The sequence below is a fragment of the Tyto alba genome, unplaced genomic scaffold, assembly GCF_018691265.1.
Source record: "Tyto alba isolate M040663 unplaced genomic scaffold, T.alba_DEE_v4.0 Super-Scaffold_45, whole genome shotgun sequence".
Classification (NCBI taxonomy): Eukaryota; Metazoa; Chordata; class Aves; order Strigiformes; family Tytonidae; genus Tyto; species Tyto alba.
The window spans coordinates 41,013,153-41,036,152 of NW_024881321.1; the positions used below are offsets into that span (position 1 = coordinate 41,013,153).

The window sequence follows — 23,000 nt, forward strand, 5'->3', positions numbered from 1 at the left end:
CACATTGTCCTCCAACCCAACATTCACCCTGATGTCACATTTTTTTAAAAGGTCAGCCTCTTGTCTCCTTCACAAAAACTACCACATTTAGTGTTAGGCTAACAAAGTGTGCAAACATAGTAGTGTTGTTAGAAGCTGCTAAAGCCTGTATTACATACATTAGAAACGAGTAAATTTAATTTACTGACAAATTATTCAAATTGCCCGCTGATTTGGTTGTGTTGGGAAACAGTGCAGACTAGTGAGAACAAAAATGTACCCTAAAACAACTAGCGCTGAGGACCCCACACCTACACTGCATGTGTTTGGGAGGGGATTCCTTCAGGCCAGCTGGTCCCACAGACTGAGTATCCCTTCATGGGTGGAGAATATCTTCCCCTTGACTTTCTGTAGAAAAGGGATCCAGTGTGTGCACCTGGGATGCTCTGTAGTGCAAAGCAAAAGGCAACAAGTGGTGACAAGTGGGAAATTTGCTTCAAAAGTTTACTGTGATCTGAAGTCAGTGCCCAATTCAGGTGCAATTGCAGTGTCAACATTTTTTTGTGGTACAGCCAGTGATGCTGTTTGATGGTCTGCTTCTACATGAGGCGCTATCTTCTGCTTCTGCCCCACAGCACCACCACCAGTCCTCCCACTGAAGGCTTTGAACACAATACAAAATTAAGTAGATAATGCTCAGCCTGCTTGCAAAAGAGTTCTTTTTTTCAGCACACTGGTCCTGATAAAGCAGTATTTCTTGAAGTCCCTTTTCACCACAACATCTAGTAGATGAGCTATTCAGTTAGCCTTATAAAACAAAGATTTGTTAACTTGAAGGCCAAATCAAGTCAGCAGAATACCAGATCAGTGACTCTCTTACTCAGGTTTTCTCAACACTAACCATTGCATTTCACTTAGCTACAGTCATACACACACAGTCTGCAAGATGCTTTGGGAGTAAGGGATACGAACTCTGGAGAGTTAGCAGCCAGAGGACTGCAAGGAAAAGACTTCAGAGTCCCTGGCAACCTACTAGTTGTTATAACCAGGACTTTGGTCTACACCTGCAACACACCCATCATACCAACAGGTTTGGTGGGACTCATGAGTCACCAGCACCAGACAGGACCAGCAACGTGCAAGTGTCTCCAAGACAGGACCAGCAATGTGCAAGTGTCTCCAAGTGTGAAATATTTCACAACTGGTAGGAATGCTTCCTCCCATTGCAGGAAGGATGGAGATACCTGGGATCAGCCCTGCCACAGCACTTCTTCTTTTCTCAACCCCTTCAGCATACCCAGTCATAGCAGTCTCTCATGGTACTTCCTTGGTGCTCCCACAGGAGAAGGTAACTCATTTAAAAAATTCAGATTTGCCCCACTGGACTGCACAGGAAAATTAAACTGCAAGCTTCCTCTGGATCTCCCTTTTTTAATCTTTTTCTAGAAAACAAGTACAAAAATATTCCAGAAGACATACAGTGCAAAGAACAAAACATTCACATGTATGTCTCAACATCACAGCAAAAAAAAATATAATAAATATAATTAAAATAATAATAATATAATAGTTTATGAAAGATAGCTCACATTCACAGTTGTGTGCAGTTTCTAACACTTGGTTTTACTGTGGGGGCTGCAGCACTGTCACACTGCAGTCCTTCTCAAGGTTTTATAGTGAGCTATTTCTGAGTGCTGTGACAGTCCACAGTGGTCAGCTGGTATAGCAAATGTCTTTTACAGTCATGTCACCATTCCTGAGCCCGCTGTAATCCCTCTGCAAAATTTCTGCTATCGATATACTAGGCTGAATGACCTTTGGAAAAAGGCCTTTGGGCTGCAGTTTCCCAACATCTTAGTAGCTTTCACTGGCATGTGATAATGCATATATTTCCAGAACTTCTTGTTTGGAGCAGCAGAAATAGAAGACTTCCAGGTAACAACTGGTAAAATCCGAAGAGCTTTCTTCACTACTGGAGGCAAAGTCTCTGGCTCTTGGAAAGCCTGGAACTTTATTAATACCAGTTTGATCTTTTTGTCTTCCAACGCACAGTTCACAGCTGCCTGCAGTTCAAAGATGCTTGGTCCGCTGATGTAGGCTGGGCTCAAAATAATTATTGCTCGTCTACTTTGTTTAATAGCTGTAACAACTTCATCTGTGTATGCTGGAGAAGAAATGGCAATTATTACTGCGTTCTATAATGGACTTTTTATCTTACCAGTTCCTTTATCAACAGCTAAAACCCAGAAATAAGGAAAACCAAAAATACGGATGCTGAGCAATCACATAACCCCTAGAAATGTGTTTGCTATCAGAGGGTACCACAGCCATTCTTACGCAGCCTGGAAAACACAACTTGCTGCTCAGGAGGTGGTGGGCACAGCTGAGACCTCAGCACACTTTGTTGCTACTCAAACAGGGTGTCGAGGGACATTTGGACTTGTCTTTGTTTCTCCCAGGAACAGGTACTGAGGGCTTTCTAATTACTGCAGGTAGCACCGAATAAAGTTGCTCAGAAAGTAACTACTGAAATATTAGGGGTCTTCTTTTCAGGGAATGGAGACTGTTCGCAAAGAACTTCTTAGACAAGAAACTTTGTCTCAGCCTAGTATCTCCCAGAGACCACACTCAAACGTGCTTATACCTCAGGTGCAGGGGCCAGATGCGAAATATCAAAACACAATGAGATTTGAGCAAAAAGTCCAGTACTAAAACATACCATTTGCTGATCTGATGCATGGGGGTTTTTTTTGAAAGAGAAAAAAAATATTTATAAAGAACTGAAGATTTTCTGCCATCTACAGTGACCTTACCTCCTCCTGGAAGAATATCTCTTTCAAGAATGCATAGCTTGTATCCGTATTTATTTTCCAGAATATCTGGAAGAAGCTCCAGGGCAAATTTTTCCTCACTAATTAAAGTAGAGTCACTTTCAAAAGAGTCTAGTTTTGCATAAGACACAAACGCATCAAATTCTTTGCCATCTAAAAAAAAAAAAAAAAGTAACACTTTATACATTAACAAGTCTGAAGCATTCAGCTTCTTTCTTAATGCTCAGTTTCCATTTATAACTATTTAAGCAGGCACAACACAAACCTAAAATTGTCACCTGTTCTTGAAGTACAGCCATCCAGTTACCCAAAGACAACCCTTACTCCTCACTCTCTTGTGAATTTTGTAGACACACACTACAAAAGCAAATGAGTAAGCTGTAGATGACTCATGCAAGGAAGTTTAAACCATCTGCGTTTTCACAAACGTGCAGTTTTCACCAGTGGAAGATCTGGCCCCTTTCAGGCAAAATCCACGTTGTAGGGAACGATTCCCAATCTTTTCTTTCATTTACCCCAACACTGATTCCAAAAATACTCATCAATGCACATCCTACTTTGAAAATATAGTGAATTTTAAAGGAACAATGTTCTTAAATATTAGCCACCTGCAAAAGATGTGCTATTTTCATACACTATTATGTTTCTAGTCGGAGAAACTGGTGTAAGTAGTAAAGCCAAAGTCAGATCCAAGTATCAGCTCAGACGTTGAGTACTGGCCAGTTCCTGAACTTTGTTTCAGTCTCATTAAAAGAATATGCTTGTGGCGCGCAGATGAAAATATATAAAGACATTATCTCAGCTTTGAAACACCCTGGTACCGATGACCGGAGATAAGCCCATTCTTAGCTACAAGGCAAAAGCAAATCTTATTTATTTGCTGAATAAAATCTGAACTACAATTGAGGGAGGAGGAAGGAAAACAAAAGGAATTTCTGGTGAAAGCAAAAAGCACAGTGGACTCAGTCCGGCTCCTCATGTGTAGTTGCTTGATGCCATTTAAGGTGTCCTAAGGTTGATGGGAGTGCCAAATTTGACGTGGGGACTATTGGAGACTCAAATCTTTTGGAATGGCAAGACATCCTCAGGCAGCCCAAATGACATCAGACAGCTTTGTTCAATCAGCTGAGTTGCGTCATATGTCAATACACTTAATAGAAACCAGAAATTCAGATGTTCAGCGCAGGGTCCTACTGCAGGGTGGTGCTGCAGGGCGAGCTGAAAAGCTCTCTAGATTCCACCACATTGACTACATCTTCACTGCATGGGAACTGAGACACCTACTTCTAGCACACACACCTAAGTAATGGTGTTGAGTATCACTCCGTGTCTCGGTGTTAAACTCCTGATTTCCATCCCTAGATGTAAGATTAGGATCACAAACCTGAACTAGTGCTATCAGGTTCCCCCAGGATCTGGAAGATCCCATATGGATTCCAGGGAGCAAAGGAAATACACACAGAAAACTAATGACATGCACAAGCTGGGGGTCAACATCTATATTCAGAACCGGCACACAGCAGAAAGTATGTCACCAAAACAAATCATAGGTGTGCAGATTAGGTTTGGAGGCCAAGGATGTGTTTAGATAACACGCATTACCTCTCCGCTCCTCCCCCCTGCTCCTGGCCACACGCTGCCACCACTGCCTTCTACGGGTGCTGAAGCTCTTGTGGTAACAGAGGAAGCTGATTCACTTTGCTAGCTACTCACTGTCTTTTCCTGAGTTATTTTTCTGCCAAGTTGAGCCAATTTAGGCCCACAAGAGTGAATCACCCACAGCAGACACGCAACACTAGTGTGGGACTCAAAGGCGGGGCAGTGAGTTACTAGTTTGGTTTAGCTGAACTTCAATTCATCTATACCCTGAATTGAAGCTCCTTTGAAAACAGTTTTTAAATAATAAATTGCACTACAAGCCAGACATTCCTCATTTCACCCACAGAGGTCACTGCAATTTTATTAGACAGTGACCAGTAATAAATGCATCACAGTTTTCCTTTATAATTTTACTATTACAATAGCAAGTTGAAAGCAAATACATGGTAAGCACCACAAGGAATTTATTTTTTTTCCCAGAACGGTATAGAAGGGCAGTTACACCCTGAGGAACTTTTGGCACAAACATTTAAGATGTCCAAAGGGCAGAAAATGAAAAATAGCCAAGTAAAGCAAAGTGACTGCATCCCTGGTCTATAAATGTTAATATCACAGCTTCTGCATTATTATTTTCTCTTGTGGAAGAAGACAAGATTTTTAAGAGATGTATCTGAATTGTCTAAAGAGGAAGCCCAAGGGTTAGAGAGACTTGAGAAAAAAGGTGACCTTATCGCTGTCTTCAACTACCAAATGGGAGGGTACAGAGATGATGGCGACAGACTGTTCTTTGATGTGCACAGTAATAGGAGAGGAGGCAACAGACACAAGTTGCAACAAGGGAAATCCTTATTAGGTGTTAGTGAAAAAGTCTGCACTTTAAGACTGGTCAAACACTGGAGCACATTGTCCAGAGAGGTTGTGGATTCTCTCTGCACAAGGTCCTGAGCAACCTGACCTAGGTTGGCTCTGCTTTGAGCAGGGGGTGGGATCACACAGCTCCCAGGGGTCCCTTCCAACCTTGTGAGATTCTGCAATTCTCTGATTCTGTTCAAAGGGATGGGAGAGAAGAAATGATGGAAAGAAAGAAACGGCAGCTTTGCTGCTCTACGAGCAAGCCCTTTCAGACCCCAGGTGACTTGATACGCATCCACGTGAAGTGAGAAGGACATAATCTTGCAGGTGAGAACACATTTTATGGCCAATCACCTTAGGCAGAAAACCATTGGGGTAGGCACAGTTGGTCTGCACGCTCCATGCCCCTACACATGGTGCTGTGCACATGCGGTACGTTAGAGTCAGAGTGGGACAGAGGCTGACACAGTGGAACCCAACAGTGTCTCCAACTTCAGTGCACGAATCTTGGCAGGTCTGTCTCTGTCCTACTGACATATGCAGTGAGCTCTACGGGGACTTTCCAGAGGTTCTTAAATCAATTTCTTACCAAATAGAGGGGAAATTTTGAGTTATTTCCCAAATTGCTTTTGCCAGGTGCTTTAGGGCTCACAAAAATATTTTCCGAAAGTGCAATTAATGGTCTCATTGGATATGTATTTATAGATAGCTAGATACTGTTATTTCACACTCATATATAATCTACATATACACGTGCAAACAAAAAAGCAGACTCAGACACATATATCTCAAGCTGCATCAATATTCAAGGATTTTTAGAAAAATTTCCTTGGGCACATACTATCAGATTTCTTTCAAGCCATGTAAGAAAATTATATGTTAAATTCTTTGAAGTAAGCACAGTCATTTCTGATACATTTTTATACTGCCTATGTTGGAGGCCCATTTTAGCTGAGATGATGGGACGATGACACTATGAAGATCTGAAATGTCAGAAGCTGATCACTCTGATGTGAATGTCAAGATGGTCAACATACGTTTTAGAAAGGAAATATGAATATTTCCCAAATGTACACTTCTAAGTGCTCTATATCATCTTATTACTCTCCTTTGTTTATTCTTCTGAAAAATTATTTGGCTTTAAGTGAAAAATACAACGGACTCTGGAGTCCTTCACTTAGTTCTGCAAGGACATTTGATTCTTGTTCACAGGTTCTGCTGAACACTTTGGGAGAATGAGGTTAAAATGTTGGAGACGCTCTATTATTCCCTGCAAAGGGATTGCCAAAATTCAACTTCCTACTCTAATTTTCTATGGGTAAATTAGGGATCTTGTAAAAGGCTAACTATGACATTTCAGTTGGTGTTAGATATTTCCTCCACACTGTCTGGACTTTTTCCATCTGAATCCACTGAGCATCTTGGTAGCTTTAACAGCCTTTGTATCAGCTCAAAGAGAACAGGGTCATTAAGACAATTTAATGAAATAGTTAATTCAGACCAGATTAACTCACATGGCAAAAGGCAGTAGAAAAACTGGAGAAAAATAATATTATACAATGTTTCTTACCTCCTGTAGTTTCGTTGTGAACCAGATAGCTTCGGTACATCAGCACTATTTCAATCCAGTGCTGGTAAATAAAGGCAATGCACAAAAGGAATGCAAACAGAGTAGAAATGGCACTGCATAGTATGTATAAGAGAAACACTGTAGAAAGAAAAGGGTCTATCATGACTCAGGCTTTCCAAAATAATGTTGACACTTAAATGAAAAACTCAGTCCAGAAATGGGGGCAAACCATCTCACAGTCTTCATTCTGGCTCCACTGGCAAACTTTAGGGAAGTCAGGAATTCATTTAGCTGTAAGCCTTAACATAGGAGCTTCAGTCTACCATCAGGGACCTTTTTTGAATGGTATGTCCTTGATGGTATGAAAAGCCAATCTGTGATGGAAGGCACAGAGAAAATGGTCTGCGGTACACTCAGCAGGGCCGAGTCTGTGGCACACTCAGTAGTCATTGCTTGAGATGAAAAAGTCACATCAGAACACACAGAGCTGCACACCGTGCCCTGCTGGAGACTTCCTGTGCCACTCCAGTGACGAATCTCCACTGTGAACTATGGTTTAATGGTTTAATTTCCACACTGATCCTGGTTTGGGCCTTTGCTTGAAAGGCTGCCACATTCATATCAGCTATGGTAACTTCTCAGAAACGTGCATGCTAAGGACCAGGGAAACAAACAGAAATGTCCTATGAAAATCAAGGAATACTATTGCTTTCAGAAGCCACACTGCTTCAGTTTAGTAGACTGACTATTAATGTTCAGAGATGATACTCTCCTCTTCTTTCTCCCAGTTACTCTCCAGCTTCCACTTGGCCCACCTGCCTGTAGTAAGTCCCCAGATACCCCCGTCCTTCTGAGTAGTCCTCAGAATAATGTACCTTTCTAGACATCTGACAAATCAAACTTTTCCCATCCAGCTTCAAGAAACTTCTGCAGAGGGCTAAAAAGCCAGTCTCAATGGGGAATGAATTTGCAGCAATGAGTAAATAAAAATGTGTCTTCAAGGGGAAATAGTAATCCATCGATAGTCTTACCTTTCTGCTTCCTTTTTAGCTGGATCACAGCAGTGGCATTCCCCACCGAATTCTCAGCAAAGCATGTGAAGTTGCTTCTGAGGTCCCTTTCAGTAACTTCTTCCAGTTTTGCAACATGAAGAATTGTGTGCCCCTTTAAACCTTTTGGATAAATCCTAAAGAGAAAAATACACATATTTGTGTAATACCTTTGCTGTTCATTAGCACAATCCCCAAATGTCTTAAATACAAAGAAAGAGAAGCTTGCAACTTCTTAACATTCAGCTTGAATTTTTAACAGCAATGCAATATTCTGGTTTGGAACTTCCATTTGTTTTTTACACTGTAAGAAAATACTAGTATCAAAGATCTGTAGACTGAAAGGTTTTTTCTTAATTCATCCACCCAGCAAAATACTTAAGCACTTGCCTAGTTTTAAATATATAGGCCCCCTTTGACTTCTAGAAATTATTTGTTTTTCTCTAAAATGCAAAAAATTCCCCAAGGGAAACGGAGGGAAATGAAACTTCAAAAAGGAGCCCTAGACAGGACTAGCTGGGCAAGAAGACTGAGAAGTACAGCCTATTGCACAGGGGGAAAAAGCTCAAGGATAGGATAGGCAAACAGAATAAGACAGATATAAGGGACAGATGTATAGGAAATCAAGAGGTAACAGAGGAATCCCTTCGGGGCTGAGCAAGGGTGGGGAACAGATCTGTGTCTGCAACCACTTGAGAATACGCTGGGTTTCTGAGACTTAGCATTTCTCTTTGAAATTCACAAGTACAGGCTTCGCTGGGTGGTCCTGAAGGCACCTCACATCATGACAGCCTTCCATGGCCCTGACTCTGCTAATTCAAGATACACAGGCATGAGCACAGGCAAGGATTCAACCTGTACCAAAAGTCTGTTTGGAATGTTTTATTCCTTTGAGTTTTTAAAAAATAAGCAAACATAAATTGTATGCATGCAAAAAGCTAAAAAGTTGGTAAGAAGAACATTGCAAAGCTAAACATTCAAAAGTCAGGAAAATCCAACTTCTAATATACCTCATGAGTGAGTGTGTGCACGTGTGTGTATGATACCATCATTTGTTAGGTTTTTTTCCCATATGACTCCTATTAAGAACTTGATTTTAGCAGTGACAGCAGGACTTTTTCTTCCCCCAATGTACATCCCACGAAGATGACTCAGGGCTGTGTAGTAAAAGACCCACTTGCCCATGTTGCCTCCACTATGTTCCTTCCCCAATTTGGTCACTGCATAAGTGAATGAGACAAGGAAGTACAGGAAGGAGAGGGAAGGGTGGTGACTATTTGGGTTGTTCTCAAGTCACAGGAAACCTTTCCCCCACATGCTGCTTCTCTGTAGAGTCTGCTTAATTCTTGCTGGAGAAGACTCTTGAAATTCAGTATCTTGAAATTCAGAGATGCAGTTCCTCACACTGTCTCAATGAACATATCCCAGCATCTGAGGCACCCAAATTCCTTTCAGTGTCCGCAATACTGTTTTACTGATCTGGTTTATTCCCCACTCAGAGACAGCTTCCAAAGACAGATTGTGTGAGTTCCTTGCAAGGCACAACAGAGGCAACACTTCAAAAACAGCTGGAGCAGGCACAGGCAACCAAGCACCATTCATGTTGACACTGTCCGTGAGCTAAAGCTTTGGGAAGAAGAGTTAAGATTCCACAGAAAGTTTGAGTTTCTGACTTTATGGCCATCAATATATGCTTCTGTAGGTGAAGTGCACGTACCTGTCACATGCCCATGGTCATACATATTAATATGTTTAAGAATAGAGCCTTCTGAGTTTCTTTCAGTAAAATATATTCAATAAAGCTGTTGCAGAAGGAGTTTTTACAGTTGCTGACTCTAGTAGCAATCAGACTACTGGGTTTCTTCTTACCTTGTTTCCTGATTCAATTTCTCATTTATTTTTTCTTTGCTGTTTCTTTTCCATGTTACCCTCATATGAGAAACTCTTTCAAACCCAAACTGTACATGACATTCCAATTCAAGTGGCTTTCCTGGAACAAATTAGCACAGGAGAACTATGCATGGAGGTCACCAGAATAATTTTCTCTTAAATAGCCTGGGATCTGCATAATACATGATGCTTCCTTTAATATCCACAAAGATATATATCAAGAAAAAACCTACATTTTATATAAAATTCTCATACTCCTAGAGAGCAAAGCTGGTTTGCTTTATCAAGATCTACCATTACCTATCAATACCTCATTTAAACATTTTCTTTCACTTTCAGATAAGGAATCAAAACTTACCAAGCTCTGCTTCGAGGATCACCACACCACTGGGATACAAGAAGTTTGGTGGATGGATAGTGTTTTTTGCTGCAATTAATAGGAATATGGTTAATAACTATAATGCTATCATCAGTGCAGACCAGAGAAAATATATTACAGCATTTTCTTTCTCAAATTAGGTGGAATTTAGACACCTAATTCCAAGAGGGTGATTTACAGTTTTTGAGGTGCCTGAGAATGCAGATAAGGGAGTTCTGACCACAAAACTTATGTAGCTACTTAAAGATCTACTATCTCAGTTACTCTGAGGCATTGCCATCTTACATGAGCTGAGGAGCTCAGCATCTATCCTGCACTTAAGGTTATTTAGGATTCAAAAATTAGGGCCCCGCCTTGTAAAACCTCCTGAAGGACTCAGTCCTCATACCAGTTCCCTGTCAAGCCCCATTCCATGCCCAGTAAGCACACATACAGCACACACACTTCATTCACAAGCACAGGAACTTGCATGAAAATTTAGCAAAGCAAGGGCTGACAAAGGGCACAGATAATGACACCCACAGTTCGCACAATCTACTAAGCTATTACCCAGGCTCCGGAAAACAGCCTGAAGGGGCTAACACCCACAGATTTGATATTCTAGGAAAGCCCCATACTGCAGGAAATGGTGCCACATGACACTTCATTTTTAAAAAAAAAAAAAAAAAAAAAAAAAATGCCACAGCAGAGAAATGTATGCAAGATTCAGGGAGAGTATATATGCATATGGAACCTTTCAAGTGTTTTTCTGACTGTCCCGTGAAGTGAGGGAAACAAGCTGAGCCACACAGTGTGTTAGCTCAGGTTCAGCCAGATCAGGATAAAAGCAGAACTAGCCCATGGCTGCTTGGAAAATATTGTGAGACTGCAGCCAGAGAGAAGAGTGAAAGAGCACCAGACGTTGTAACCCAGCATATAGAGGTTCCAAAAGTTGGTGGAGATTTGGTTTGCAGGCCCTGTCCTGATGGGGTGTATATATTTTTTCCACGACTTCTTAGTACCAAATGCATCAAACATCTGCAAAAAATGAACCAGCTATTTCAGAGGAGTGCTGTGCTCACTGGACCACAGAACCAGGTTGCATCACCTGACACTTTTATTTCACTCCCTAAATCTCCCTTCCACAGAGTGGCCCACTTTCCACCAAGATGGTGAGAACAGGTCCTATGCTGTTGTCATACAGAAACAGCTATAGTGGGTCCATCCAGCTCAGGATATAGAATAGATGTAGCTATGCCTTCCTCTGGGACCTGTGATTGACTGGCGTGACTGGAGCGTCTGGCGAGAGTGTCTTATAGCACTCAACCACAGATAGCTGGAGAAAAGCATGACCACATCTCTCTTTTAGCAAACTAAACAGTCTCCCTCGTTCCTGATCCTGAGTTTAGCACGCTCGCTTGCACAGTGGTGACATTGTCCAACAGCACTTTGCCAGGCAGTATCTGGGCTTCGCCTAAAGGGCAGCAGAGGACAGTAAATATTACGGAAAAGGTCACCGTGATTTGAAGGAGGTTATAAGGCCGTGCCATATCACTGTGCTGTAGAGTGCTGGCCACATGCATTCAGTAATCCATACGAAGTCTAAAAGAACAAGTCATGCGGGCAGTGATGCTTTCCCCCAAACAGCACATGCAGCAACAAATGCCTTGTTTGTTAGTTAGACTACTCACAGGTCTCCCGTTTCCTCTGCTGTTGTGTGGAAGATGGGCAGTGATCCCACTCACATCACCTTCCTCATCGTTGTCAAGTGAAAACCGTGAAGGTCCCATCCATGCCACAAGGAATAAATTTTAGCTAACTCCTACCTTCACATAAGCCTCTACTTCAGGGACAGAGGTAAGATTGAGATACACTGCTTTTGCCCAAATTTCCCATGCAGGATTTGCACTCCTTCCTCCTAGTATGCGAATATGCTCCTAACGCTATCCATACAGTACATGCAGAATATTGGCATCAGTTGGAGTTTCATGAATTCTACTCCCAGATCAAAAGATCTAAATCCTTTTGTAGATTTGATCCACACTCATAGGAACTATAATAAATCCAAGGTGGAATTAGATCTTGAAAATTATGGGATTGTGTGCTACATGTTATTACTGAACATTGAAGGTTCTAGTTAATGTCCCAAGATGTCCTCAGAATACTTGGAAGGGGATTTTAATAATCATGTAGCTAATTCAGTTTATGGGTTTTTCAGAACAAGCGGCTGAACAAAAGACATGAATAGGATAGGAAAGAATAGAGAAAACGTACTTCAGCTATTTTATTCTGAGTTATTGTATTACTCACCAATGACTTCCACTGTTACTGTTGTTCTCATTGTCCACTTCGTAGTGTTATCATATAGAGTGTAATCACACACATATATTCCAGCATCTTGGTAATAGGTTGGATTCAAGTAGATTTCATTATGCTTAAGCTTTAAGCTTTGTCTGCTTTTCCTATGTTTTATCTGATGACCATCCTAACAAAAGAAAATAATATAAAGGAACTAGAAGTCCTTTTTTATTGTTGTTGCTGTTATTAAATTATATTTTAAGATATTTGGATAGGATTACCATGTCAGTAGAGCTAAGCCAAATTTTTTGCACTGAAGCCCAAAAAAAGATTTATTAGGAGTCTGAGGGCATTTGTCAGTTATATTATAAAACTTTGGTCTATAATATGTGAATACCATTGTCTTTTTAAAAACAATATTGAAAATTCACGGTTGCTGAGAGAAATGTGGAATCATGAACCTAATCTAAATTAAACCCCTATTACTAAAGAGCAACAAAAAGGATCACTTTTTTGATCAACTGGGTATTTTTTATTTTGTAAATAAATTATTTTGAAAACATTTTCATGTTCTTTTATGAGAGGTAAATAATGGGTTTGAATTGGCTGAGATTGACAACACTCCTGCTACTTTTAAAAGGATGAAAACCAACTAATTTTTTAAAAGCAGCCCTATTTTTCAGTTTAGTGTATTCATATTCTCTAAGAAAGACCACTACAAATTTTCCTTAAATCAAATTCCTGAAAAAAAATCCACTGACGTAAAATGGAAAGAATCCCCTTAAATCCAATGTGCTTCAGATCAAGATATGGGTAAAGATAGACTTCATTTAAAGTCTGAAAGTAAATGAAGATTAACTTTGACTAGATCATCATTCTACTTGATAAAATAAATAATGTAAATCATACCAGGCAATAAAATGCACAATTGAATTTCAGTCATTTTCATTTGCTCATTTATAAAGGTTTAGATGGCATAATACCATTCTTACAAACACAGTAGGAATAAATTTTAGCTTGCAAGTATTTTAGTGGTTATTTGAAAAAGAGTAAGTCAATAATGCTTTAACAGAATAGTGATTCAATAAAAACAGTGGTCTTGAAAAGAACAACTTGAAACATTAATCTTAAAAGAATTTTTTTTCTAACAAAGCCACTTTTTTCTTTGGTATATTTGATATTTTCATAATTTAAAAGGTCAAAGCAAAACTTAAAATTTTAAATTTCAATCATATGTCAGTTTTGTAAAGAACCTATTTTGATTCTCAATTACTTCAGTTTCTTAGCAGAAGAGAAAACAGTTCTAGGCTTCCACCTCATGGAATAATATTTTGGGTGTGGCAAAATTCTTCAAAACTCTTACTTACAGACTTGATATATAGCGATTGAAGAGTCAACTTGGGGTTGAATTTCTCAGACTGCATTGTCTGCTAAAGAAAATTTCAAGAACCTACGGCACATGAGCATTGACTAGACCTAAGTCTATACCTCCAGTGACCTTTTTTGAATGCTCAAGAGAGTGACTCTTACCTTGTACCATTTTACATCTGCCTTCTTTATATGGCTGTAGCATTTTGTCCCAGGACAAGTTATTGAATTCCCGCTGCCAGCTAGAAGGTATGGGGTATTTGTGTCATAACCTGAACATTTTGCCATCTTCTTTGTTTGAACCTCCAAAACAATTTTGAGACATGGGATTTTTTCCCTGGGTGATGCAGGAAAAGAACTTAAACATTTAATACATGAAACAAAACAATTAATTCTTGTATAGAAACATAAGACTTTTAGTCCATTACATACCGTATCATACAGATGTACACTCCAGAAGCACTGTCCCTTACTGGTTTAAACCAAAGTGCATCCCCTTGGAGAGCAAGATTAGAGCTTTCCTTGACAGCCTTCAGTGGCTCTTTATCTGTCTGACACCAGAACCATTTCACCTTATGCTGTTTTAGAAGTGAGTTCTTATAAATGTGGGTAGCATCTCTATCTGGTAAAGCACATTGTAAAACAAACTCCTCATCACTAATTGCACGATACCATATTTGAGGTTCAGCATGGGAACATCCTGAAAAACAGGACAATAAGATATCAATACCACCTGAAAGAACACACAGCCACCATGATTAAAAAAAAAAAAAAATAGTTAGGAATACTACAAAAATATAACTTTACCTTTCTTTGTGTTAATTATTTTTTTTTATGTGACCAGATGCTGGGCTAATAGATTTCCTTAAACACGGAATTTGCCATTGTTCTCAAAAGTTTATTCAAAGGTTTCCAAAGGTTTATTAGGCCTTTTTCAAAAGCATAGTGTGAAAATAGCTTAAGATTTTTAGTGAACTGAAGATTCTTACATGGGTGCTAACCTGTTAAAACCCAACTCCACAGAAAAGCAGATGCAACTCTTCTAGCTTTCTTCATATTAATGGAGAAGAGACCTACAGAAGCAGAGCCTGCCCACCCCACTCCCTACTTAGGGTAAGATTGACCAGTGTTATTGTCTCACTGCTTTCAAATCTTTACTCTCTTACGTTTCGGTTACTGACACTAAAATTAAACACCATTTTGGATTCTGAAAGCTGTGGTCACCCATCCTAGCCCCAGATTCTCTAAAGGCTGACCGACCTTGCTGCATAACCCCTCCTGCCAGTCCGGATGTGGTAATCCTTGAAAGTATGGCAGGATTTCACTTCAGCAGAAGGGAGGGCATGAAATCTTCGGTTCCTTGCCTGTCCACCTGGGAGACTCTTCACAGTTTCAGTTTCTCTCTGTGAGCTGAGATGGATCAAGCTCCTTCAGATAGATTGTGTGGGTAGAAGACTTTGATATATGTCTCACCCTGCCTTTCTCTTCCTTCTCCCCCCACAACAGGCTTGGGCCAGCTGCTAGAGACTTCAAGGAGTCACAGAAGCAATTAATTTGCTCCATTCGGTTCTCAGAAATTCTCCTTTTCTTTTCATTAGGGAACTGAATTTTGAATCATATTTAGGGTAAACTGTATTACCAAAACTTAAAAAGTTTGCAGAAAGGCTAGAAACAGCTGTTTGCCTGACACAAGCATTAACAGGTGCAGGAAAAACTCATGAAGGCATGGCAAAATGCAGATCCACTTCTCCCAGCTGTCAGAAAGCACCAAGAACACCAAACCTCACCGAAGGAGGCTCTTACCTAGCAAGTTAATCTCTGTAACTTCTGCTCCACTGATAAACAACACTATAATCCACCACAAAGTGAGCATGATTTTCTTTATCAGTTTTGGTTGATATTCTAAGACATTCTGTTTAAGAATCATCTTGCTTTCTGTAAAAGAGAAAAACAGATTTTTTTTTTTTTTTGCAAGTAATACTCCAATAAGATAGATAGGCAATTACATACTTTATAATATAGCTCTGTAAAACTTAGCAGACAGTATATCCTAGATAGTGTGCTTTTTAAAAATGGGGGTTGCAGGACTCTTCCTGCTCATACTATTTCACACAAGTGCAGGACAGATGATAGTCAAGAATATCCAACAGTCTCTTTAAATACATCTTGTGTAGAGTTGCTAACGGATGGATTTCCAAGTTATACCTACAGAAATGCAGATCTCCACATCTGGAGTGGAAATGCAGGTCTTTCAGCAGCTGTTGCTGTTAGAAGACAAACCTGTTCTCTAAGATGAGAGATAAGATACCAAATAAAAAAATCAACCTTTAGCTAATGACAACTATCAGCAATAGACTGAGAAAGATATAACTGTCACCAAAATCCATGGAGCTCTGTCGTACCTGGAAGGCCAGCTGGCCCAGAGTGTGGAAACTGGATTCCTTTGGGATTTAACCAAATCTGAAGAAGTGCTGCAGATGCAAATATCATTGAGTCCATGGGACTGTAGAACTATGCAGAAGTAAAACCCTTAAAGCATGTACTGTGTGGACACCAAGTCTTTGGTTCTAACTCTCTCACCCAAGAGGCATGCTCCTATTGTGTTTATTACCAGCTAAACCAAACGTATCCTAAAATGCTCATTAGAGTCAGCAGAGCAATCTGGAAAACCCTCCTTCTCCTCTGTGACTTAACTGCATGTGCAGCATCAGGCCTCACTTCTGCACCACAGTGCTGGGCTGTGCTGCTTCAATGACCCTAGCAGCGATCGGCTGAACAGGGTGGCATCCGCACCATCAGAAGATATCATCTCTGGTGTGCCACCTGTCAGCTGAGACCAGGAACACCCAGGGGATTTGGGAACAGGCCCACAAAGCCCTCAGCTGCACCCAGACCCCTATATTACAGCATCCTGTCCAAGGCGAAACCCTAAACCCTATCGTATGAAGTGTTTTGCCTTTCCTACTAAAAGGTTTGATCTGTGTCTCACAGCCTTCTCAGCCACAGGGCTAGAGGGAAGGCAGGCTGTCAAGGATGGATATTCAACAGCCATGGCTTAATTTGCGTATTTAGTAAGAACATATCCCACGCCTGCAATTGACGTATCAGGAGTGCCTGATTCAGGATCTCAGTGAGTAAAGACCATGTTCTTTGCTGATGTTCACATTATGTAACTGAGACTTAAGGAGATTTTTATTTTGCTCCTTTGCCCAGAGTGACTCTGCATTTGCACAGCTGCCAGACAGGCACTGAGTCAGCCCAAGAGAAAAAAAAGAAAAGGTCTGGCAAAGGCTAGTCCCTACTCTGTTGGCACTTCATGCAAATCAGACAGGACTCATACAGGCAGGCAGCAAGAGAGCATCTTGTGCACACTGAGCTAGCAAGAGAGGGGAAGAGAACTCCCACTCTGCACTTTTTCAGGCAGCTTTTCTGTGTGGAGAGGAGCATTTTAGTCACCGTTCTCTTCAGCACGGCTCTATTCCTTGCAAGTAAATGGAATTACCTATTTTTACATTCAGAGGTCACATGGAGTAGGTTAACTCATTTGTCTTAACCCATATTGGTGCTTTGTTACAGATTGGCTGCTGCCAACTGTAATTTCCCCATACAACTTTCAAAAACGTCTTGAAACTCCAAGCCAATGTGTATGTCTGAATAAAGAGGCAGTTTCCTACCAGCACTGGGCAAAAGTCCACCTAAGCTTTAAGCAGACTGTCTTACCAATTGCAAAAGGATCAGTGGATCCCAACTCTTGAATCTGGGTTTATGACAGTTGTAAAGACCTCTCTCAAGGCATTCATTAGGGCTGCATCTCTAGCCCTGTGAATAATGTATAAGACAAAGAATGATGTTTTGACTTATGTCACCCAACAGCCCACGTAGCACAGGTATACTCATGCCAGTACCAAGCAAGACTCAAGGGCCTTGTGGGTGATTCAGTGCTGTAGACCCTTGAGCAGGTGAGCTGATGTAATGGGTCACTGTTGTCAAAAGGGGAAGGTCTCATTTACTTCTTTGTCCTCCCTACTCCCTTGATCCCAGACAAATGGTCAAGCCCCTCTCCTGTGATGCTCTGGTCCTTTCTGGTGACTCATTCAATCTGTTAAGCCATCAGAAGCTGTCGGAGGAGTGCCTGACCTGGCACAAGATAAATAGTGCTGTTTACTTCCCGTCTGCCCGTTTGTCTGTAATCAGGGACACACAGGCTACATGTAGTGAAACCACACCAACTGACCATTCACAAAGTATTTAATAATGCCAGGGATGTATAATCATTCTGCTCTTCAGTTTACTGCCATGCTAACAATGTCCCCTTCAAGTTCAAATGGTCACCACGAATGAGTCATAAGTGTGAAAAAGAGGGTTAACTAATGAATGTTATAGCTTTGGGTAGAAATACATGTAGCTTTCTGTTGTCATTCGCTAATCATGGGAACATACATCACTGCCAAATTTGTTGCTAACTGATAATACTGTTATTAGAGCACCTTGAAAACTTGGCATTTCTATAGTGCTTAAAAAGTATGGTAGTGTGTGAAATTAAGAAGCTTCATCTTGCAAGTGTGCTTGGCAGGAAGGGCGGCATTCACAGCAGAAGCAGACAGCAATTACCAAAGGAAGGGGGGGTACCTGAAACAGGATAATGTTAAACTGACCAATCAGGTGTATTTGCACTGCAGGTGGACTCAAGGTGATTCAGTGACTCAATATATTCAGTGACTCATTTTATCTTGGTCAGTATCTGCCAGAAAAAGAAAGCACTCTACTCTGGGCAGCGTCTCTCTGCCTTCTCCTGCCGTGTACACACCCATATTATCATAGCCTTAGTTGCGGAATTTAGGGTGCCATTTAACTGGAAAGTAACTTATAGACAACGGAAAATAAAGTGGTCTTAACATAAGTTCCTGTGGTAAAAAACGTAAGAGAGAAGAATAAGAACTGAATTATTTTCCTGTGTTTCAACTCCTAAAGGTCTCTCACAAGAAAACAGTAAATTTCTATTTCACAGTATTTTGTGTGTATTTACATAAAATATAAACAAAAGAAAGTAAAATCATTTTCTTGAGAGCTGCACCACATTTCGTTACATCTCTGAAGTCTAATAAAGAGTGGCATACCACAATCTTAAAATGTACTATTCTGATTCTGATGAAAATCACTTCAGCATCAGAGCAATCAATTCCCGTGTCTAGTATTGGAATTACATCAATGGAAAGGCAAACTTAATGTGATTCTAGGAGAAGATTAGTATTAATCACACAGGAGAAGAAAAAAGCTTCACCATATCTATAAAGAAAAAAAATCTAATAAAGCTACTTACTAAGACACTACTATTTTATCTGACCAAGCATTTAAAAGCAATTTACTTTAAAATGCGCATTCAAAGACAATAAAAACAACTCACCTGTCAAGCAGATGGGGTAGGGAGGGCTAAAATCTGAGGCTAAAAGCTATAATTAAAAAAAAAATAAATTATCTGAAAATCTTACCTGCACATCCTACACTATATGATAAGAATTGTGGTTAGTTCTAGCTGTTCACTGTGTTGAGTCTGTTTCCTTTACAGGAATTTCCTCTACCTCATTGTCATCATCCCTTCCTTTCTCAGTTTGGTTGTGTTAGGTTCAAAATTTCCGGGTCATTTTCTTGTAAAAAGAACAGGGGAAAAAACTTTGCCTCTAGTAAAAGATCAAAGCCTTTTGGGTTCCAAAATCTTGTATTTGCACTGTGTGCCAAAATGTGTTGGATTTTTTGGTTTGCTTCATTTAAGAGGAGGAAGAGTAGAAGTTTTATTTTTTGCCCAAATGCTGCTACTAGATGGGTCAAAAAAGTAATATCTAAAACCTACAAGAGAACCACACTTCTGCCCAATACTGAATAATATTCACTATAAGCGCCCGTTTCTTACCCCTATTCTCAGCTACCTTCCACACCCCCTGCAAGTGGGCCCTGTAAGGGTGCTGTGACACACGATTACTTTCTGTGTCCTCCCAGTTAAGCCTTGTTGGTTACCCAAACACAGATTTGGCAGAAAGAGAAAAGAGAAGCCCTGATGAATCCAAGCTATCTGTGACCTGCCCCTTGGACCTGCAAGGCAGGCAGAGCGCTTCAGCATACACAGTCCCACACGGACCCTCTTCCAGGCTCCCTGTATGGATGTGAAACCCATAAAAGACAGGCTGCACAGTGACTCAAATTTCATAAAAGCATCTGAAAGCACCTTGTCATCAGTTCAGACCCAGCTCTCTCTATCTCAGTAGAGGTTATGTAAATATATAGGGCCATCAGTTTGCACCAGACTTATTTCAAGAACAGTAGCACTTGTTTCTTCTTTTCTTGTGTGAAGTTCACTCTCTTTACTTCAGGTTGGATCAATTACTCTATTTCCATGAGAATCTAAAAAAGACTTTTGCTGTACAACAGGGCATTTCAATGTTGCCTCTGTTTATACGCACATTTCTTTATGCAATGACCAGTATTAATGCTTGATTCTGTTGGGTTCAGATCATTTGGAGATACAGGATTTGTATTCTTAGATTCCACCATGTATTTAGTTCTCTGCTCCTTCCAGAACAGACCCCACTGATGATCAAGCCTGGTGATTGTCTCCTAAAATATTTTCAGCATTTTCCCCCAATACAAAATATATGTTTGATTTGTAAGTTATGAAAGGCTCTAATGTACCTCTGTAGATTTCAGTATAAAGAGTTAGGCTCTTTTGAATGTGTGGTTCTGACTAGGAAAAAAAGCATTTTACTTTCCTCTTCCCTTGAAGGAATTGTGGAGTGCAACACAGATAAAGTCAAGCCCATGCTGCTTTCAAGCCATTGCTCAGACTATCAGAAAGATAAGATGGTTCTTTCCCAAAGATGTATCTTAGAGACACAAAATATACTTCCTTCACTTTAAGTGCTAATTGTTGTACTCTCCAAGTAATAAGTTTATTACATTCAAAAAAATCTAACTGTTAGAGCAGATATTAGAAATACAACAGAAGCAGCAGTCACAGAGTTTTGAAGGCCATGCTGCCAGAAGACTGACTGGTAGGTCATACTGGTTATCATACTGGATGAAAATCTTGTCAAATGGTACCAAATATTTGGCTGAGCCTCTGCTCCAATTCACCCCTTCCTCTTTTGTAAAAGTAATGTATATGCTAAAAAAGCAGCTTCACACACCTGTACTTCCCAGGTTCATATTTCTCCTTTCCTGCTAGAGTCAAGTTTATAAAGGAGAGGGTAAAAGATGATTCCAGAATACCCTTTCTGCTTCCTCTCTCTCCCCTCCCTCTCTCCCCCACCACTCACTTACTTACCCTCCCACTCACACATTTACATATTTTATGCTATAGCTCCAGGAAATTGTGCCTCCCCAACCCTGTGGAAAGTCAAGATGGGGAGCCATATCTTACCTTGTCCATCTCACTTTTGCTCAAGCATTTTGACAGCCAAGAAGCAGGGGAAAAAACGCGCCATCTCAGTGTGTATGTAATGCTTACAGCATTTGGAGGATTACGTCTGTTTCAATAGTCTAATACTCCTCTGGCTTGACACATTTACACATCACCTCCTCCTCTGCCCAGCTATGGTTAACACTGAGGAGGTAAGAGATTTTCCGCTCCAATTATCTTCTACACTGAGTCAGTGGTGTTGGTTCTGCTGTCACAGGAGGTGTCTGAACTATATCTAAACATGAACCTCTGTCCATTTTGTACTAGGTTATACAGTCAGTGAAATGACATATAGTCAAGGGCAGCTTATGGAGCAGTGGGGTAACTCACCTACTATTCCGCTGTGACATAACAGAAGGTGGTGTTATTTAGTAAAAATCTGCTGTGCTACAGTGTATTCTGCTTTGGGCATCAGGGTGTAATATGGCTAGTGCCACAGAAGTACTCTGGATGTACTAATATCTGAATAGATCACTCTCCTCCAGAGAAAGAGCGAAGCAAATAACCACAAACGAGGCCTTTAAAATCTTTTCACTCTCACAATCGTTAGGAGTTAATCAGAAAAGATTGTCTAGCACCTCAGATACCATGGCAATCCCTTCTTGTCCTCCTTAACAGCCTAGCCTGCTTACTGCAAGCCAAGAAACAGAAAACTGACAAGAATGTCCATTGTTGTATTACGGGTTTTCTTCCAGAAACTTACTGTGCTCCTGCACAGAAGTAGGTCAGAATACTTTCCCCATTACTCCCATAGAAGACCTTACTGTCCTAATGGTTTTAGTGCCCATCATAAATTTATTCAGGTCCCCATGTCCTTGTGTGAATACCATTCCTTAGCTTAAACAGCTCCTCTTTCTAGTACTTTTTCCTGTATGCATTTGTTGACAATGCTCCTATTCATTTCCCTGTTCTATTTTACCAGCCTAAGCAATTTAAATTCTTCTAGGACCCCTTCACATGATTCTCCTGGTGATCCTCACAGCTCTGCCTTGCAGGTCTCACGGTCTCACTTCACTGGCAGCACTTCATTGGTATTTGTTGTTTGACTTTCCTTCATCATGCTGGCAGCTGAAAACAACCCTGAGGTTCTCACAAGTTTTGATTTCCAAAGTATGAGTTACTTCCTTGTAGCTGATTTTTTGCTGCGAGTCCCCAAAGGCAGTATCTTCAGTAAGTATTACATAAATAAATATGCTTAATATACTACATATTAAGTCACTATACACAGATAGAGACATTTCTATCACAGCTGAGCTGAATATTTAGGCTTGAGTCTCCAAGTGAATGCCTGAGTTCAGAAATGAGGCGTAGCCCATAATGAAGTCCCTCAAGAGATCTCTTTGCTAGGGATACTCAGATTATTCCTAGTATGAACTGATGGCTCTTCACAAACAGTCACTTCTGAATTTGCCCAATTGTTTCTAAAAAGTCAGATTCGTGTGGCATTCCTTCACCATAGTCAAAAAACCTTAAACATCTACAATTTTCCTGCAATGCATAGTGAACAGTATTGCAACCACTTACTGAAATGAGGTCTCCAGCACATGACTGAAATTGGCTTAACTATGGTAGTGATCAAAAGAATTAGAGCAATAAACCGTAAATGTATTCGATTATCTTTCAGAAGTACCTTGAGCCATCAATGTACTGAATTCCATTATTTTTTGTAATTGATAGGTAATAAGCAACAAATATATTACACTGGACTGTGGTATACCTCCCTGACATGCATACTATATCTCACCAACAGAAGCCA

General features: G+C 40.4%; 1 protein-coding gene across 1 annotated transcript; it reads right to left on the reverse strand.

Annotated features, from left to right (window-relative positions):
• Nucleotides 1-1,601: 1,601 nt before the first annotated feature.
• On the reverse strand, nucleotides 1,602-17,800 carry LOC122154743 (interleukin 18 receptor accessory protein). The gene is given in 11 exon segments (XM_042806182.1): nucleotides 1,602-2,143; nucleotides 2,793-2,963; nucleotides 6,832-6,969; nucleotides 7,863-8,017; nucleotides 9,735-9,870; nucleotides 10,129-10,197; nucleotides 12,439-12,613; nucleotides 13,957-14,131; nucleotides 14,227-14,494; nucleotides 15,598-15,725; nucleotides 17,661-17,800. Coding segments are annotated over 11 exon segments (1,929 nt in total). The 3' UTR covers nucleotides 1,602-1,769.
• Between the last annotated feature and the right edge of the window lie 5,200 nt (nucleotides 17,801-23,000).